The sequence below is a fragment of the Taurulus bubalis genome (assembly GCF_910589615.1).
Source record: "Taurulus bubalis genome assembly, chromosome: 19".
Classification (NCBI taxonomy): Eukaryota; Metazoa; Chordata; class Actinopteri; order Perciformes; family Cottidae; genus Taurulus; species Taurulus bubalis.
This window is the reverse complement of record NC_136607.1, coordinates 9,563,277-9,580,979: the sequence shown is the minus strand read 5'-3', so window position 1 is coordinate 9,580,979 and position 17,703 is coordinate 9,563,277. Positions and strand designations below refer to the sequence as shown.

The window sequence follows — 17,703 nt, the reverse complement described above, 5'->3', positions numbered from 1 at the left end:
CTCTGTATTACAATCATGCATAGGACTTTCCCTATGAGCAGTGAGAAGGGTAGTAAATGTCATGTTTCAATTTGCTTGCAGCACCTAATCATTAGCATTCGGAAGTGAAGGTCATCATTTTTCTTTTTTTTTGGTTGCAGGTCACTTTCTGGGCAACAATACAGTCATTGATGTGCTTCGTCGCCACGGATACGAAGTGAAGCACACCCCTGCTGGGAAGCCCGTAAACAGGTACATTCACTGCTAAAATGCCTTTAAATGGGAATAAATCGAAAAAAAACTTAGTTCCAATAATGATAGGAAAGGGTAAATTGCTGGTAAACCAGATTTAGGTATAAATCCGAACATGAGACAAACCTTAAACTGTACACAAAAAGCAACATTATGTAAAATGATTTATGATGAAAGAATATTGGGTTAAAGGAGTAGTTTTCTCAGTGCCATTTCTGTTCCAGCACATTTTTCAAAAGAAAAACCTCCATAAAGAGCAGAAGTAATGTCTGAGTTACAAGAGGAGACAGAAGAGACTGACAAAGAAAATAGTAGACAAAGTGAGAAATACAGAGATGACGGATGGAGAACTCGGCAGAAAATATTATGTTTCACCATATTTGTTGCACATGATGATTTCTTCAGAAAACATGAGTCTGTAAAACTCCAAGGCCCATACTTTATCACTTAAATGGGTGTAAGGTTTCATTTCCATGCCACATTTTACAGGGCAACCACTGTCTCATGGCCTTGACAGGAATATATTCCTTTCAACTTTTTCACTGGATTTCAAATGGGAAATCATTTTCCCAGTAAGCACAACTCCATAGTTGGTCTGTGTTCATTTGCAGACCTGAAACAGATGTTCAAGTTCTGCTTTGGCCCTTGTGAGAAATGCGTTGTCTGCAAATAAGGAAAAACTGCGCTTAGTAGTTATCCATTGAGGGATCCTCACTTTCTCCAACTGTTCCTAAACATAAGTATTTTATCATTGTCTCGTCATAATTTATTACTTTACCTGTACTATTGACAGTGGAGAGTTGGCATTTAACCACATATCACATAAGGGGCTCATTTTGGTGTGGAAGTTGATGATCAAAGGAAAGAAAATTAATAGTGAGATTCAGAGCACTATTTATTTTTACATGAGATACAAACGACCTTTATTGCCTTTAAACTTCCAGCACAATAATTATAAACTTAACTGTTATTATATTAACTTTCAATACCAAGTGTAAGCTTAACAGGAATTTTCTATTTGTTGTTCCCATTGGTTTAAACTATTGTGTCATTGTTAGTCTGAAACTGGGACGCTGTTAACTCAATGAGCTTTAAAGTTATAGTCTTGAACATTTCATGGATTTAAACCCTGTTTTTGATAGTATTTATCTCTCTATATAGTAGTTTCCATTGTTACAGGCGAAGTCTGCCATTTCTGCACTTGAATCAAATTGTTCTCAAATACGTGAGGGATTCACAAGAAACGTTGCATTGTTTACGGTTCACTGTCCCAAGGCTGTATCAGCGCTGTATTAAGTTACTGCTAATGCATACCAAATGCATACTGCTTCACATAAAAAGCATTCAACTGGTGAAACATGGGCTGGCAATGAAACAATGTTGTTGTCACAGCAATAAGGGTTGACCGCGATCATTCATCAAAACAAAGGTTACAATATTGTAACCCTAGTTATATGAGCACGGGCAGAGCCCGACACTGGACTCAATGTGTAACATTCCTCCAATCACGAGCACACATTCACCCACTGGAAATTTGCACAAGAGTAAAACCCCAGAATCCGGAGGTGCCTTCACAAAAACGTGCGGACGACATTCCCCTTAACAGGTGTTTTGTGGAGATTAAATAACTATAAACATTTTCTAAATATTTGGTGTGAGCGGATATTGTCAAAAATATATCTGAATATGAAACCGCAGATCTCAAACAATTATCATGAACAAAGGTTTTTTGAAAAAGGTAGTCGGGGATGCAGTCCTGTAGAAGTAACTGAGTATGTGGAGTCAAGGAGTGCAGTGTGGTGGTTGGATAGGTGCAGAGATCTCATACTTAGATTTTTGAGTGGGAGGGAAAAAAATATATGCTCACTGATGCCCCTTATTCACAGGAGCTGTCTATTTTTCTCACTATGTAGATTGTAACGCAGATAAATCTGACAAACTCCACCAGACACCAATGAGGTGTTGAAAAGGCCAAACTAAGAGCTCATACCTCCTGCTGTGAAGCGTGTAGTGCAGTCTACCATAACACACTCCGCGGGTGGCTATCTCCTTGCAGATCTGTGTACTCTGTGTGAGGGTGTGTGTGTGTGTGTGTGTGTGTGTGTGTGTGTGTGTGTGTGTGTGTGTGTGTGTGTGTGTGTGTGTGTGTGTGTGTGTGTGTGTGTGAATGAATGAGTCTGTCCATAGAAACCACTCCTGCCGCACAATTAATTTCTCCACCATTTATCCATTTCTTCAGGATCCAATACTCGCACGCAGTAAAGATTTTGGGATTTGAAGTTGGAGTCCACCTGAAGTGGCTTAGTTGGTCTCTCCAAACCAAACTCAATTTTGTATTACATGAATTCAGCCCATATTGGGATTGTGCAAACTTCGATTTACCATCCACCCAACTGACAGGGGCATGCACAGAAAAAAACAAGGAAGGAGGAAAACAAGCATTCCTGAGACTCACCTTGATCAAGCATAGTTTGCAACAACAATCTAGTCTTTGCTGAACCTACAAAGCATCTGCAAGTCCCAGTTCTATTGAAGAAAAACAAAACAAAAAAGAATTTCTACCCATCATATACTTTTAATCCAGAAATATTGATAATATTATGTGGGACAGATAGGTCACATCCCACATATGCTGACATTAAAGGTCATATTTAACCGTTAAGCGTAAACGGCACATTCTGCGACTAAATTCTTTCAAAAGTATCTTATGGTCCTGTGATTTGCACCCACTAGGAGATCCAGACCTGACTCATCAGAGTCAGAAGACAACTATGATGACCCCCCTCTTCTAGAGCCTTTCCTCCATGAGCTCCCTCACAGAGAGGACGATGAGGGGCATCCCATGGAGGACGATCTGTTACCCCACATGCTTCTGCCACCGGACAGCCTGGAGCTGCTGGAGAAAGCGGAGAGAAAAATGCTGAAGAAAAAGAGGAGGAACAAGCAGAAAAAACAGCGGCACCGGCATTTTAATGACCTCTGGGTTCGCATTGAGGAGAGGTAAGAGGGACATGGGGGGATTCTGATACACATCTGTCATCAATGACTGCTCTTCCTTTGCTGTGAAAAAGGGATGAGGAGAAATGTAGGAACAGTGAGATGAAGGGTCACAGGTGTGGACAATAGACAAGAAAAGAGTAATATGGTAAAAGCTCAGAGAAGAAAGACAGAGAGGATGTGAGAGGAGGGAGGGGGAATTGGAAATGTGTAATGCAGCCTTTCCACCTGTCTATAGAATAGAACTGACACTTCCTGGTGTGATGCCGCAGGCTCAAACAGCCACCATATCACATCACCATACTCTTCATGCAATCTGCACACATATCACCCCATATACACACACACACACACACTCCATGCATTGCCTTATGAGTCCAGACTGGTTCCTAGATGGTATAAGTGTCTTCGATGGAAAAATAGCAGCCTGGGAATTCCTGCTAAGTATCCGGTTTTGTTCTCACATTAGCTCCAGGCAGGGATCTAACCGGACAACAAAACAAGCTCACCTTTCAGACAAAAAGGAGACCTCTGCACAAGGTGTGGTCTGAAAGTTATTTAAGTTTGTTGTCAGGGCAAAATGTTATGTTGTCATGAATATAATTGTGCATGTGGGCAGGAAGCAAAAAAGGTTTTCATTCACACCTCGGGGCAATTAAGAGATTCCAGTTCACCTGACTTGCACATTTTGGACTGTGGGAGGAAACATGACATGTTTTGCTAGTAGTATGAACATAGTATAAAGGTGCAAAATCAAATATAATCTTGTTAGTATTTATTTTTCTTTTATTTGACTCCTGAATGAGCATGTGTTTGCATGCTTAAGTCAACCCTCCCAGACTCCTAATTTGTGTGGAACATAGCGCTTGTTTTCTATGGCTAGTATTTACATTATGCAGATGGGAACTGTTCATGCAGGAACACAAACTCTGCTCCTGTGGGAGCCATCGGCTACCATTAACCAGGCCATTTCAGTTCAATATTTATAATCTATGCTTCATATTTCTAAAATGTCTCTACACGTTCATGCTACTTTTCCCGACTCTTCCTCTTCCTTTCATAATACAAAGCTGCAAATTCATAATACATTTTCCTTTGGTTGCTACAGTTTACTTCAACAGTCCAAAAACATGCAGGTTAGGTGATTAGGAGAATGTAAATGATCCATTGGTGTGAGCATGTTTCTAAGCATGTGAGCAGATCTGACTCCTTTGTAGCAGATAACAAGTTGCATAGGAACAGTGTACTGTGGGTCCTGCACTGGGTGTGGGCGGAACATGTGAAAGTAACAAGATGAATGAGGAAAAAGAGAAAATAAAGTCTGATGTCTGTAATGTAAACTGTTACCTGGTAAGGCTATAATTCTTCCAGTGACTTCACAATTGTAATATCAATAATTGCGGCTTACTGGTGGGTAAGTTTTGCAAAACTGGACCTGTACAGGACTGCTCTTTAGCAGCGAGATATATTTCACCTCCGTATCCGTGTGTATTTTTCCATGTACAATATACAAAATTCCAAATTCTCGACAGAAAGAAGTGTCCAACCATGTAGAGTCTGTTCTTCACGGGAACAGAGGGGGTTTGTGAACGTTTGTGTACATTATGTCTGCAGAAATGTTTTCTCTCTTTCTGAGAGCCCCTGTGTTTTCAACGGGAAGGAAACAGACTGTTTGTGTACATATGTTCGTGTACACGGTGCACGTCTTTGTATATTTGAATGTCTGAAAAGGTGGCTGAACGAGAAAGGGAAGTCCGAAAAACTACAGCGCACAGTTCTCTGTAGAGTTTGATGCATGACACCTCTCATTGCACCCAAACCTAAATAAACCAACTTCATAACTTTAAAATAAATTATGTTTGCTCTTTTAAATAGCTGCTATAATAATTTATAGACACTTTTAAATAAATATATCTTGCTAAACAGATGCCAGTTAAGAGTTCTGCCTGCTGTTTGGTCTGAAATAATCGTCCATACTAAAATGTATTAAATAACTAAAGCCTAAAGCTGCACCAATCAATGCATCTTAAGTATAGTAAAGTATCTGTGAGTAATGCAATCAGTTGTGGTTCATTTGTTAGGGATATATATGAACTAAAAAAGTAACAAAAAGAGTGTTTTTGGTACATCTTAATTTCACTTGTGCTTAACTCTCCAAACGTTTCCAATTGTGTCCCTTCTTCAGCCAAAGAGATTGCAGTCGGCCATCCAAACGAAAACTCATTTGTACACAACAATCCCTCTAAACGTAGTCTCATAGTAGTCAGCTGAGATGTAATTCATTTCCTTTTTTTGCAATGGTGATAGACACACTTTTCTTGCCAAACTGCTGTTGCAGCCCACTGGTTTGAGGAGATTCCGACTTCAGGAACCTGGGTGTTTGTTTGGCCTGGCTTCGTCCCAGTCCAAACCACACGAGCTCGGCAGTTCCTGCATCAAACAGCAGATCAGAAATGATTTAATTGCCAGACTTGTTTAAAAAAAGACAGATAGAGACAGACAGACAGACAGGATATATAATATTGGGAGAAAAATAGAAAGAGAAAGAGAGAGAAGCATGTAGGCTGATTGGCTGTTGGTTTATAACCATATGCTGATCAATGAGTTGCACTCCTAGGATTTTTTTTTAAATTATTGTTCTGTGCTGTGGATTCCTTTGTTCAGAATTGTTCCTTTGTAGTCGTCACCATCATTAATATTTCCATTGGTTTTTTTTTCCTGCAGTCTGCAAACGTTCTCTGTAATTGTGGACGATATGGGGATGTAGAGAGTCCTGTTCTTCTGCAGATTATTATGATTTGCGTTCCAATCCCAAAGAACAGTAAAGTGGCTAAGCAGTGTAAACATTTTGTATAAATATGGAAATTAGTCTGGAAATAATAAGGTCTTACCCATACTGCTGTAATTCCAGAATATGGGGAGGTTTTTGAGCAACACATTCTCGCTCCCAACTCATCATTGTTGGTCGTTGGCCCTAAGCTTCAAACTGTGACGCTCTCGGTGACCCTCTAGTGTTACTTCTGGACCTGTCAGGGACAACATGTCAATATACACTATCAGACAATGAGGGGGAACTGACCCAGCTGCTATTTGACTAGTTGGGAGTGAGAACCTAATCTACGTACTTCAGGGGGATTTGATCAGATTTGACTGACAGCAGCTTGGCAACATAAGCACACAACCCCATAACTGTTGATACATGTTGCTGAACCCTGATTAGTGCATTGCAGTCCTTCTCAAACTTTTTTTTTAAGATAGACCTTTAAAATCTAATTTGTCTGTCCTATCTTTTCTTCTCTGCGCAGCACTATGGTCCAGTCTCCTCCTCCCCCGCTGGTTCGTATCATCAACGGTTACATCACAATGCAACCACCTGACCGAGTCCACAGCCACCACCATCACATATCTTCAGCATGGACCTCCTCGACCTCATCTTCACTGGTCTTCCTCTGCACATTGCTGACAGTGATCCCGCAGGCATGGACTGTGTTTCTTGAGTAGAGCATTAGTTGGGACTCTAAAAGCAGCCAGCCTTTCAAGAGGTTGAACTCTCACATGTGGCGGTTTCCTGTATCAGCTCATGTAAAGTGAGATCTGAGCGTGCATCATAATACCTAGAGGAAGCTGGAAAGGAGTGTGGTGAGTCTCGGAGACGAAAAACAGCATGGAGAAAGGATGTGAAATCAGCTATGGCTGTATGGTAACAATACACTCCCTGGATGTTGGGTTAGATAAACTTTGTGTTGAATGGTAAGTAATGTCAATAGAGCATGTCTCTTACAAATTGAGGCCTTCATGGACATGTACGTTCATAAAACGTTAGGACTCTTGAAACATAAATGTTTCATAAGGTTCCAGTTAATTTACACACACAGAGACACAAAACACACACACACACACACACACACACACACACACACACACACACACACACACACACACACATACATACTTCAGAGGTGGGTACACGCAGCAGGAAAGTGTTATCAGACATCTCTCTGACATTACACAGCATGTCAGTTCCCTTATTGTTACAATAGACTCTAAATATTCAACATTCAAACCTCTGAGAATAAAAGTTCTTGACTGTTCAGTGAATGAACATGAGAACATCACCCAAACTGTTGCTGAATATCAATTACCTTCAATAAGTACAACTGGAACCATATGTCCTTCGTCTGAATGTGCGTGTGTGTGTGTGTGTGTGTGTGTGTGTGTGTGTGTGTGTGTGTGTGTGTGTGTGTGTGTGTGTGTGTGTGTGTGTGTGTGTGTGTGTGAGAGAGAGAGAGAGACAAGCAAAGTCTAGCAGCTCTTAAACCCCCCTGGCCTTACAAACAGAAGAGTTTCTCCTTGGACCTTAAATTATTCTTCCATTTTTTAGAAGAATGTGTTGCATTAAAGCCTATTGTGGGGGTTAATTGTACATATTGTTTCTAAATATTATAGATGTATTTTAGAATTATAAAAAAAAAAGAAAATCATCAAAAGTTTTGTTGTTGTTTATATAAATATATAAATAGATATGCAGTATATTTTTGAAAACAATATCAGGAACTAACCACCACAGCCCATGTCAAGTGTGCATGACATTTTTGGAAGAGTCATATGATCGTATTGTGCTTTATGTATCAGTGTTATCACTTGCTTTGCTGTATGCATCTGTTGAAAGGATTCACATGTGTTTTTTCTCACATAGAGATCATTTGTTTAATTTATTTAACTGTAGTTATACTGTAGGTCATATCGAACATTCTTAATGTTGGTTTTCTTTTCAAATTTTTTGCAGTCATGATGTCTAAATGTATTATTTCAAATGTTTTCAAGTATGATTTCAAATGCATATGATAGTAATAATAATTATAATTCAGTTTTAAATATTTAAAGCTGTCTACACAGATAGAGCCCATCCAGCATAGTGTTCTAGGTCTTTCACATTTCACTTGTGGCATGAGATGATTGTAGTAGTATTACTATGACAACAATAAAATATTTATCGACATTAAAATCAGATTTTATTTCTCATGCTTGGCTGCAAAGCAAATCATTGGGAAGTCGGCCGGAACCTGCCCTCCAGATGTTTTTACCCTCCATTTTTTTTTATCTACCACTGGACATTGCCAAAGAACATATTGCCATCATAAAGAGGTTCAGAGCTGTTTTATCAATATGTTCATATTAACAATGAATCAAATGACTTAGTGCAGTGTGAAAGGCATTGCTCTGCATTTCCCCTCAATGCTACAGAGCTTCTTTTTATTAAAGTGTTTTACCTCCATTTGTCACAGACTTTGAACATGTAAGAAAAGTCGTACTAGGAAATTCACTACATGTACACTATGCATCAGGTATCTCTCTAAATGCCCTTATATGTGTACATTATGAGCTATTAAATGCAATACAATGTAATATGTCTCGAGGTACTTTAAGACACATTACTAATTATTGATACAAATCAGTAATCTGACATCACAGCAGCATTACGCTGATGGTGTGTTCTGGCTGTCCGGAACAAATGTGTGGGTGAGTAAGCACACACGCTGCCCTCCTGCCCTGACCCAAGGTTCATGCCATGTTTATGTGAGGTTAATGTGCTGTGATAAGGCTGCTATTAAGAGATGTTTGATGTGTGCATGTGGTCCGTCACAATCAAGGCAGCTGCTTTTCCACCGCATGTCCATCCTGCAGAAAACAAACAGGGGGGGGAAAGACTCTTTAGATGTACAGGAAATGAGAGTTAATTGATTTGTTATATCAACAGGAAAAGAAAGCTAATTGAGTTGTTAGTTTGTGCTTTGGCTTAAAGTGGCCGGGTGCTAGAGGAGGTCATAGAGGTCTGCCTGTGTATAACTGATGTGCACGAGTAATGTTAAGACACAAGGTATTTGGGTATAAGTGAGATATGAGGTATGAGAAGTGATTCAATTCACATAGTTCTTCCTAAGATATAACTGAGCTTTTTCTCTGTCTGATTTGTTTGATTTCTTAAGTTACCACATTGAAAACTGCTGAACAACACTGGCTCAGAATCCTGGAGGGGTTTCGTGTTTTTCCATTTCTGTTTCAGCTGATGGCTGCATGCAGAGTCCAGGCAATTCCTTTGGTAAAAGGCATACTGGGAATTAGAGTCAAATCAGCAATTGAGTTTGATGGTGAAAACTGACCTGACAAAAGGGTAACATCTGGAATGCAAAGGGCATCCCAGTCTGATCATATATGACACAAACAGCATCTGGATTTTCCCTCTTTACCTCTAACACTTTGATTGAGGGAGGCAGCATTTGTAATCTGTCTCTCTGACAAATTATGCCTCTGACTTTTCCCCGTTGATCCTGCGTAAATGCACAACTGAGCATGTGGCACGTCTTTGCCCTCGAGAAAGACCTTATTTCTATACCATATATTATATTGCCAATGCAAACTGCTCAAAAAAAACATTAAACTCACATCATGTAAAAAAAAACAGAAAAAAGAATGTGACTCTAAACAAGATCTTTCTTCTGCTCCGTGTAACACAAAACTTTAAAATCAACACACCATGTAAGTTACTCAGTCATTCTATAAAAGAATAAACAAACAGAGGTGAGGGTCAGCCCTCTAATTGCCTCCCGTTGAGTACTTTTAATGACTGATGTTACAGCTCAGATACATTGCGCAAAGAATACTGTGGATTCCACAAGTCAAACGGAGAGCCATAAGCGCTCACTGCAGACAAGACAAGTGGTTTCAAGACATGGAATGTCCAATATGAGTTATGGTTTTCATTTGCTCTTTTTTTTTAAACCTTTTTGGTGGTCTTTTGCCTTCCTGGTTGTAACTGTGTGTAATTACGTATCCATGTGTAATTTAAGCTTGTGTGGCCTGTTGGGCGATATCAGGTGAGTCTAATTGCAGGCTCAAACCCAGGCCAGTGCCTGCAAACATGATGGACATGAATTAGCTGCAGGATAGTATTTCAACCACAGTCAATTGGAACACCTTTGAATTCTTGCGCACACACAAAAGGACATATAAAGCATTATCTAGTTAGGTGAATCTTAGTTAAGACGCTCAAATCGGTTCCATCACGTAAAGGATTTTTTTGTTGGGGATCTGTTATTGCACCAGTGCGGCTCATTATCCCCTTCTTCATCACATTCACATGAAATAAATATGCTCCTGACAGACATCTACTCCTTAAAACACAATCAAATAAGAAAATGGGTCTTATGAAAACACACCACACTGGACTGGAGGTGGGGTTGCCAGATTGGACAAAGTAAACCTGTAGAAATTGAAAGCAGATGTCCACACAGACGTCTGTTTCCTGTGGAGCAGAAAAGGTAAAAAATAAAGACATGGCATTGAAAATCTTAGGTAGTTTATGTCGTGGAAACACAGGAATCGTACTCAATTTATTGGCGCTTGCCGGTATAGCTCATTAAAAATAACACATCCCTTGTGAAGAAGTCGGAAAATCACACCTTGCTGGATTTAATGACAGACGTATGTGCTGTAGAATAACTGGTTTTGTTTTCTTTATTGATTTTAAAAAGAAATGATGACAATTATTAAATAAGTATGTCAGTGAATCTGTTCACTACAACTCGGGTGTCTTCCTGTGATCCAGATTAATCCGTACTTCTCATGTTTTTATTGCGAGGACATGGATACTAATTTCACTGATTATTACCAATCATTTTAATGCAACCATCCCCCCAATTATGCTTTTGTGCAGCCATCTATATAGCCAGTCACTCTGTACATTTTGAGCCACAAAGTCAAATAATTTTCCCATTATTAAAACAATCCCAGCATGTTATTGTTTATTTGATGTAACGCTGGTCAATCCCTCACAGTCTTGCACAAATATGCCTTGTGTGTAGAGTAGGTCTCACTGTGGCTATTGTTACTGCGTCACACGAAGAGTCATTGCAGTGTGTTAACTAAAAGCATGGTAATAAGTGCTCTGTTGAGTCCTCTGTATATTTATCTAGTAAATCTCATTGGGGTTATATGTAATATGTTTTTAGTGCAATTTAGAGCTTTGGCCAATAGGAGGTCACAGTGTAAACACCAGGATGTCTTTATATCAGAGAACACTATTTTTTTTTGTCTGTCAACTTTTGCAGCGAATGATTATTTTCCTTATAGGCAGTATAGCAATTAATTTTTTTATTAATCAGTGGTTTAACCTGATGTCCAAAAGAAAGTGCAAGAGTCATGACAAATTCCCAGGGAATTCCCATCTTCAAATTGCATTGTTTTCTTAATCAACTAATATTTTTATTAACTACATCTTTATGTACTCAGGCCAATATAAATGCATACTAAAAATGTGTTTTGCTTATAGTCAAAGAAAAATACAAGTAAGCTGGAGGTACTTAAGGAGGCCGTTTTATGACAGTTTTACATATTTAAAATATTTCCACACATGGTTTCTCCAGCCGAGACATAATGTGTTTTCTGCCTTGTTCGTTCAGTGTTGCTTTACTTACAGGAGACAGTTTCAGACACCGTTACCTTTAAAAGATGAGGTACATCTCCATGTTTCCCAAAGGCTTAGTGGATTGAAAAAACAACTGAAATACTCAAAACTTAAGGAACCTTTTAGTCTCAGTGAATTCAAAGCAGTTCTGAAGACAATGGACGATGCATGTATTGGAAATATTCAGGGCTGGGATTATGTTGATTGCAGAGGTCTGTGCATCTGTTTCTCCTCATTTGTCTCCCTCTATGCTTTGTACTTTTCCATGAGTTTTTAAATTCTGAATTATTCTTAGAAATTACCAAATTTAAAAGCTACTTACAACAACCCATTCAAAGGACCGGGACTCTAGAGGGTCCATTTACACACCGATTCTTCATTCTGAAGAACAGACGGACAAATAACTGAATGGACAAACAGTGAAGTTAACACGTAGTCCCCCTGAAAATGTTACTGATCGCTGGCAACACGTTGATATTATTAAAAAAGTAACCTGACTAGAAACACTGCCACCTGCTTGTGCTCGGTTATGCCATTTAATAAAGCCTTTCGATGGGATAGTGAATCAAAGGCAGCAGAACTCTCACCTTCTCTATGTGTAAGTTGTTTTTATATGTGACTTAAATAAAAGCAGGACTCATCTAATTGTCAGGTGCTTTTCACAGACATTTCGACAAAAGGCACAATTGTAAATAATAAAATGTATGATGGTTAAAATCCATTTAGCTGCTTCCGTTTCACCTGGTCCACTGGCCCACAGTCGTGGCTGATTGGAACACCTGCGTGAGTGATTACTAAGGTTATTGGTAACACCTGTGCTTTTCCTACAATGACAATAACTCTTCTGTAAAAGGGGTTTATTTCTACAAGAAGTGAGGTTTCATAGATTCTTTCACACATTAGACTTTCCCACCAACATTTACAATATTATGTTTTCTATTCTGATGAAGAAGTGGGGTGAAGTCTCCACCATGCTTGCATTATAAAACACTATTAGAAATACTTTTATTTAGTGCATTGTACTGTATATTGCATCTTCAAGTATTAACATCTGCTGTGTTTCTCTTTAACTTGTAATGTTACCACAGAGGATAATGCATTGTAGACTAATCACGGTTAATTTTGCCTTTGCAATATCTAGGATAAACAGGCCTCTTCCTAATGCTCACATTAATTATCAAAGCAGCTATTTAGGTTAAACCGTGTTACACTTGAAGTTACATTTACTGTTTGGCAGAAGTTTTAGAGCAAAACATTGTTTATGTCTGTCAGTGCCTCTCAGCGTCGGCCTACCTGTGATTGTCAGCTTATAAACAAATGGACCATTTGTGAGCTGGTGCTCCACCACAGGGTGTCACTCAGCTACAGCCAGGGTCAATACAGCCCATTCACAGGGAACCATTTTTTGGGGTGTGTTATTGATAGAAGGAAGCCCACACTGGGAGCTCAAACTTTGAGCCATAACACACACACACACACACACACACACACACACACACACACACACACACACACACACACACACACACACACACACACACACACCATACCACCATTGTACACATATAATAACGTAACACACACATAGTCTAAATGTTAACACAGTCCAACTTCACCCATACAGATTCTGAGTGGGTTTGGTTGATATCCATTTTCACCCTCAAGAAACTCTAACTAGGTTCTCAGATTCAGCTTCAGGAATGTGTGCAGGTCAATGCAGTCACTGGGCGGGAGGGAGCTGAAGCTAAAAGGTCACGATGACTAACTAAAAGGAGTGGAGTTCACCACTTTCCTCTCACCAAATACCCGTGTCTCGGAGTTACTCAGTGCTGTCCTCATTATTAGCTTGTTTTATTGCTTAGCATTGCATTACATATTTACCTCGTCTACCTTTTGCATTTTGGGTGTAGGCGCGTTCTTCCTCTATCATTCGAAAAGTAGAATTTTAATAGAAATATGACACGATTTAGTATGACCAGTAGCTTATGATGGCTAATGTTAGTGAATTCAAGCTAGATATATATAGATAATATTGGTGACCAACTGAATCAAGCACCACATATTGGCCATCGCTAATATTGAATTAGACTGTAAAACCAGACACAAATGTGTCACAAATGAGCTGTATTCAAACATACACATAGGTGCAGTATAGACACAATATACATGTAGTTACTGTAAAATCCCAACATCAATAACTACCTTTTAATATGAATACTTTTCTGCAGTGCTGAGATGAACAGAAACTGTATGTTAACATTCTCAGTACAGATGCGAAAATACACAAAAATATGCTAAATTAAAAATATAGTAGAGATTGTGTTTTGTTTTGCATCTGAGCCATTCATTTTACAATCTGAAAAGTCAGTATAGTAAAGAAGATGTATGTTTCGTTGCATTTATTAAAGAAAACTGCAAATCATACTATTCATTTTGACTTGTCCATTAAAACAGAAAGGGACCAGTTCTTTGAAGGTTTATGTAAATCGCTCTGCAAAAAAAAACTGTGTGCAATGCTGCCCTCTGTTGTACAACTCAAAAACAATATGGACAACTCTCCATCAGCCTTCAGCAGATACAGAGATCACATTCTGAGTGAGGTAACAGGTGATATCCTCATGGTTCAGCCCATCAGGCTGCTCTCTGAGTTGTGTTGTATTCTTTCAGACAGCTCTTGACAGCTGTGGAGCTCTTGCAGGCTACTGAGTAACATACATCGCTGATCCTGGGGCACAGCCGGAAGAAGAGAGACTCGATTTCTTTCAACATATATACTCTTAATGTTTTTTGACATGCTATACTATGACTTTTTTTTCGAAATAAAATTATAATAATTGTTTTTTATATACTATTTATGATGTTTTTCGACAAACTATATCTTGCCGTAGTATGTCTTTTTTAGACATACTATACTATTACTTTTTACAGTGACTTCTTACACTTACAGATGTCCTGCATTCATATTCTTTGGAGTGAGTTGGACAGTAGTGCTCCTGTATTCTCACTCAACTGGGTTACCTTGGCTGAAAAGTCATCAATACATCTTTGATGGTACTGCAGTCATTTTTATTAAAATTATCCACACAAATTATTACCCTTTCATCTTCCTTTCAGGGTGTTGAAGACATTTTATATTAGAAAACATCCTATAGAGGAAATATTAGAACTCATAAGGCCAAATATCTATGTTTTTTCTTGTTATTATTAATAAAGACTGATTGTATTTCAATGTAAAAGTACCATAGTATTTTCCAATTTGATTATTTCTATAAATCTGTCCCCTGTGTCCTCTTGCTTTCTGTTATTTTTCCTCCCATACCTTTCACTAGAAGTTGTACTCGGACAACACACACACAACTTCCATGCAAACACACACATGCCTCTCTGCTTTTCCTCTCCCCCGTACCTGCCGCCTTCCCTTGCACTGATTCTGTGGTCGTGTTTATAATGACTATCTATTAAATTGCCATTATAAGAAATAGGGAATGATGTTGGCAGAAGTTTATTGAAGAGTAAACGTACATATGGAACATCTCATTAACTGGGTGGATATGTAGGCAGGGATTGAGGCCCTGCTCATTTTTATGGTGTATCAGTTGATAATACCAAGGCCCAATCCCAATCTCCACCCTAAACCCTCAAACCCTGAACCCTCAGGGACTCACTGACGTCCCCTGCTAAGTGGTTGAGCGTGAGAGGTTGCGAGGGCTTGAACTGGTGTAAATATGAATGGGACAGCATTTTGCTGCAACATATCACGTGACTACATAACAAAATATTGTGTACAATTGTGTATTTTTTTTTTCACAGATTTTGTCAAAACAAAATTATATATATATCTATATATAGATATTTATATATAGATATATATATATCTATATATAATTTCTGCTTGCATTCCTGTGTTTTTATGTTCCATCTTTAATCCGTAATGTTGTAGTGTAAATGTATTTTATCGGGCTAAACACCCACATGTCTCTTTGTTTACCTTTTTTTTTATGTCTCCATGCTTCCATTGGGAACTGCGTGTTTAACGTCACATTGCTATGAACTGTGGGTAATTCCCTCGAGCAAAGTCGACATCTAATGCTGACTTACGTTAAGGGTTCATAAAGGGCTCAAAATGTCTGCCAGAGAGCCCTCAAGCACTCGACGATGTGACAATGGGACAGCCCTAAACCATCAAGCACTTTGCGGGAGCGCGCCTCAAAGTCTGTGAGTCCGTAAGGATGGAGATTGAGATTGGGCCTAACTCTTCTCCTATTTTACAATTTTTGCTAATTAATGAAAATGTATTGCATGGGAAACGTGTATTTTTTTTTGGCTAAACATTACAGAATAGGAACATGTCAGTATTGCTAATCCACCACCTCACTCCTTAAATAAAAAATACATTAAAAAAATGTTCCCAAAAGAACAAGGATGTTTGATGGATGAGGTGTGTCTGTCAATTCAAATGACAGACACACCTTTGACTCAGAAGTCAAATAAACAATAATGCACATGGAATACATGAAACAAAGTGGTTTATCTGCTAATGTTTTTCATTGTAGTCCTGCAGCTGTTCATACAATTGTCTGTCACTCTAGCTTACTGCACGTTTTGTCATTTGCATTGTGGAGTAGGAAGCAGAATACTGCCTGTCGCCAAAGGATCAAGTGTCAAAACCTTTTCTCAAGACATTTCAGCTCTTTCCTTGAGGCTGAATGCATCACCTTTCTGAAAGACGGATGGCAGTGCTACCAGCCCTTCTGAAAATTCCTAACCATTCTTTCAACATCTCAAGTGTTAGTGTGAACTCTCTCAAAGTTCCCTGTCTACCCACCTTGGGTTCTTTTCCGAGCAACTGGAGATAACATTATTGAATATAAAGCACCTGGGACTGGCTCCTCACCCTGCCAAGATCAATTTCAAGTCAGAGGCTGTAAAAAAGTAGCAGAAAATTCTCGGAAATAAAATCGCAAAAAAAAAACTACAAATGTAAGGTTTCCTTCTGAAAAGTCTCACATGATAGCATTCATTTGTAAAGATATGAGAGGTTTAATTGACAAAAGTTGGTCCGTACATGAGTGTTCTATGTTGAGCATTGCATCATTTAATAATAAAATAGCTTATAGCTAAATTTCTAAATTTCCAATTGTTGTATGTGATAATAAAACTGTAAACAAAAATACTTTAGCTAATTGTTGCGTTGTCCTGATCCTCCAAAAAAGTGCTAGTGGGCAGATTAAAAGACATGATGTTTACCTGCATGTCAGACATTGGCCTGTAAAGACAGCAATTACAATTGTCATTCTTAATTGTCTCCCAGAAGATGACCATATCTCATACTTCACATACCTTCACAGCCGTCTCAGTTATTCACACTAATGTCAACTAAAATCTTCTTTTAAAATCAGAGTACGGCTCTCATCCAACCAGGCCGTCACTGTTTTGTTGCATCTCTTAATAAGCTGCCTGCATTGCTCCATGTAAATAACTCATGGTTGCATCTTCCATAGTCATGTCACACATTTATTAGACACAAAAGGACAATGTTTCTGCTCTTTCAATGTGGTTTCAGAGGAACAGGACAGTTCCTTTATTTTGTATTTTTCTAGCAACCAGGGCATTCGTTTGTTGTATAATAATTCGATATGAGAAACCCATTTTATTAGTTGTAGTACACCAATAACATAATTAAAATAAGTTGTAAGTGTACAAAATGAGTGCGCCCTTTTCTGTTCACTTGACAATGGACAGAGGATTTGACCCCTTGCCCCTTCTCCTTGACAGACTGAATGTCTGAAGACCTAAAAAATGCTCAGTGTTAATTTTAAGATGACGGGGAATAAAACGTCCGGGGTTGCTCTGACCTGAAAATCTCATTAAAAAATCAACTCTGTATCAACTATGAAATATTCAGCTCATGTTGGACCGCTTATCGCAACGATAATCCAATCAATTAAAAGGAGCCATATTTAATAGCTTCATCATTAGCTTCATATCCACTTATAGGTTTAACCACATGG

General features: G+C 38.7%; 1 protein-coding gene across 1 annotated transcript in view; it reads left to right on the top strand.

Moving 5' to 3' along the window:
* Positions 1–3,235, top strand: part of trabd2a (TraB domain containing 2A) — a gene marked incomplete at both ends in the record, with an annotated part of 47,170 nt that extends 43,935 nt beyond the window's left edge. Inside the window, 2 exons of the mRNA XM_079235380.1 lie at positions 141–231; positions 2,965–3,235. Coding sequence (XP_079091506.1) covers positions 141–231; positions 2,965–3,235 — 362 coding nt within the window. The remainder of the gene's footprint in view (positions 1–140; positions 232–2,964) is intronic.
* Between the last annotated feature and the right edge of the window lie 14,468 nt (positions 3,236–17,703).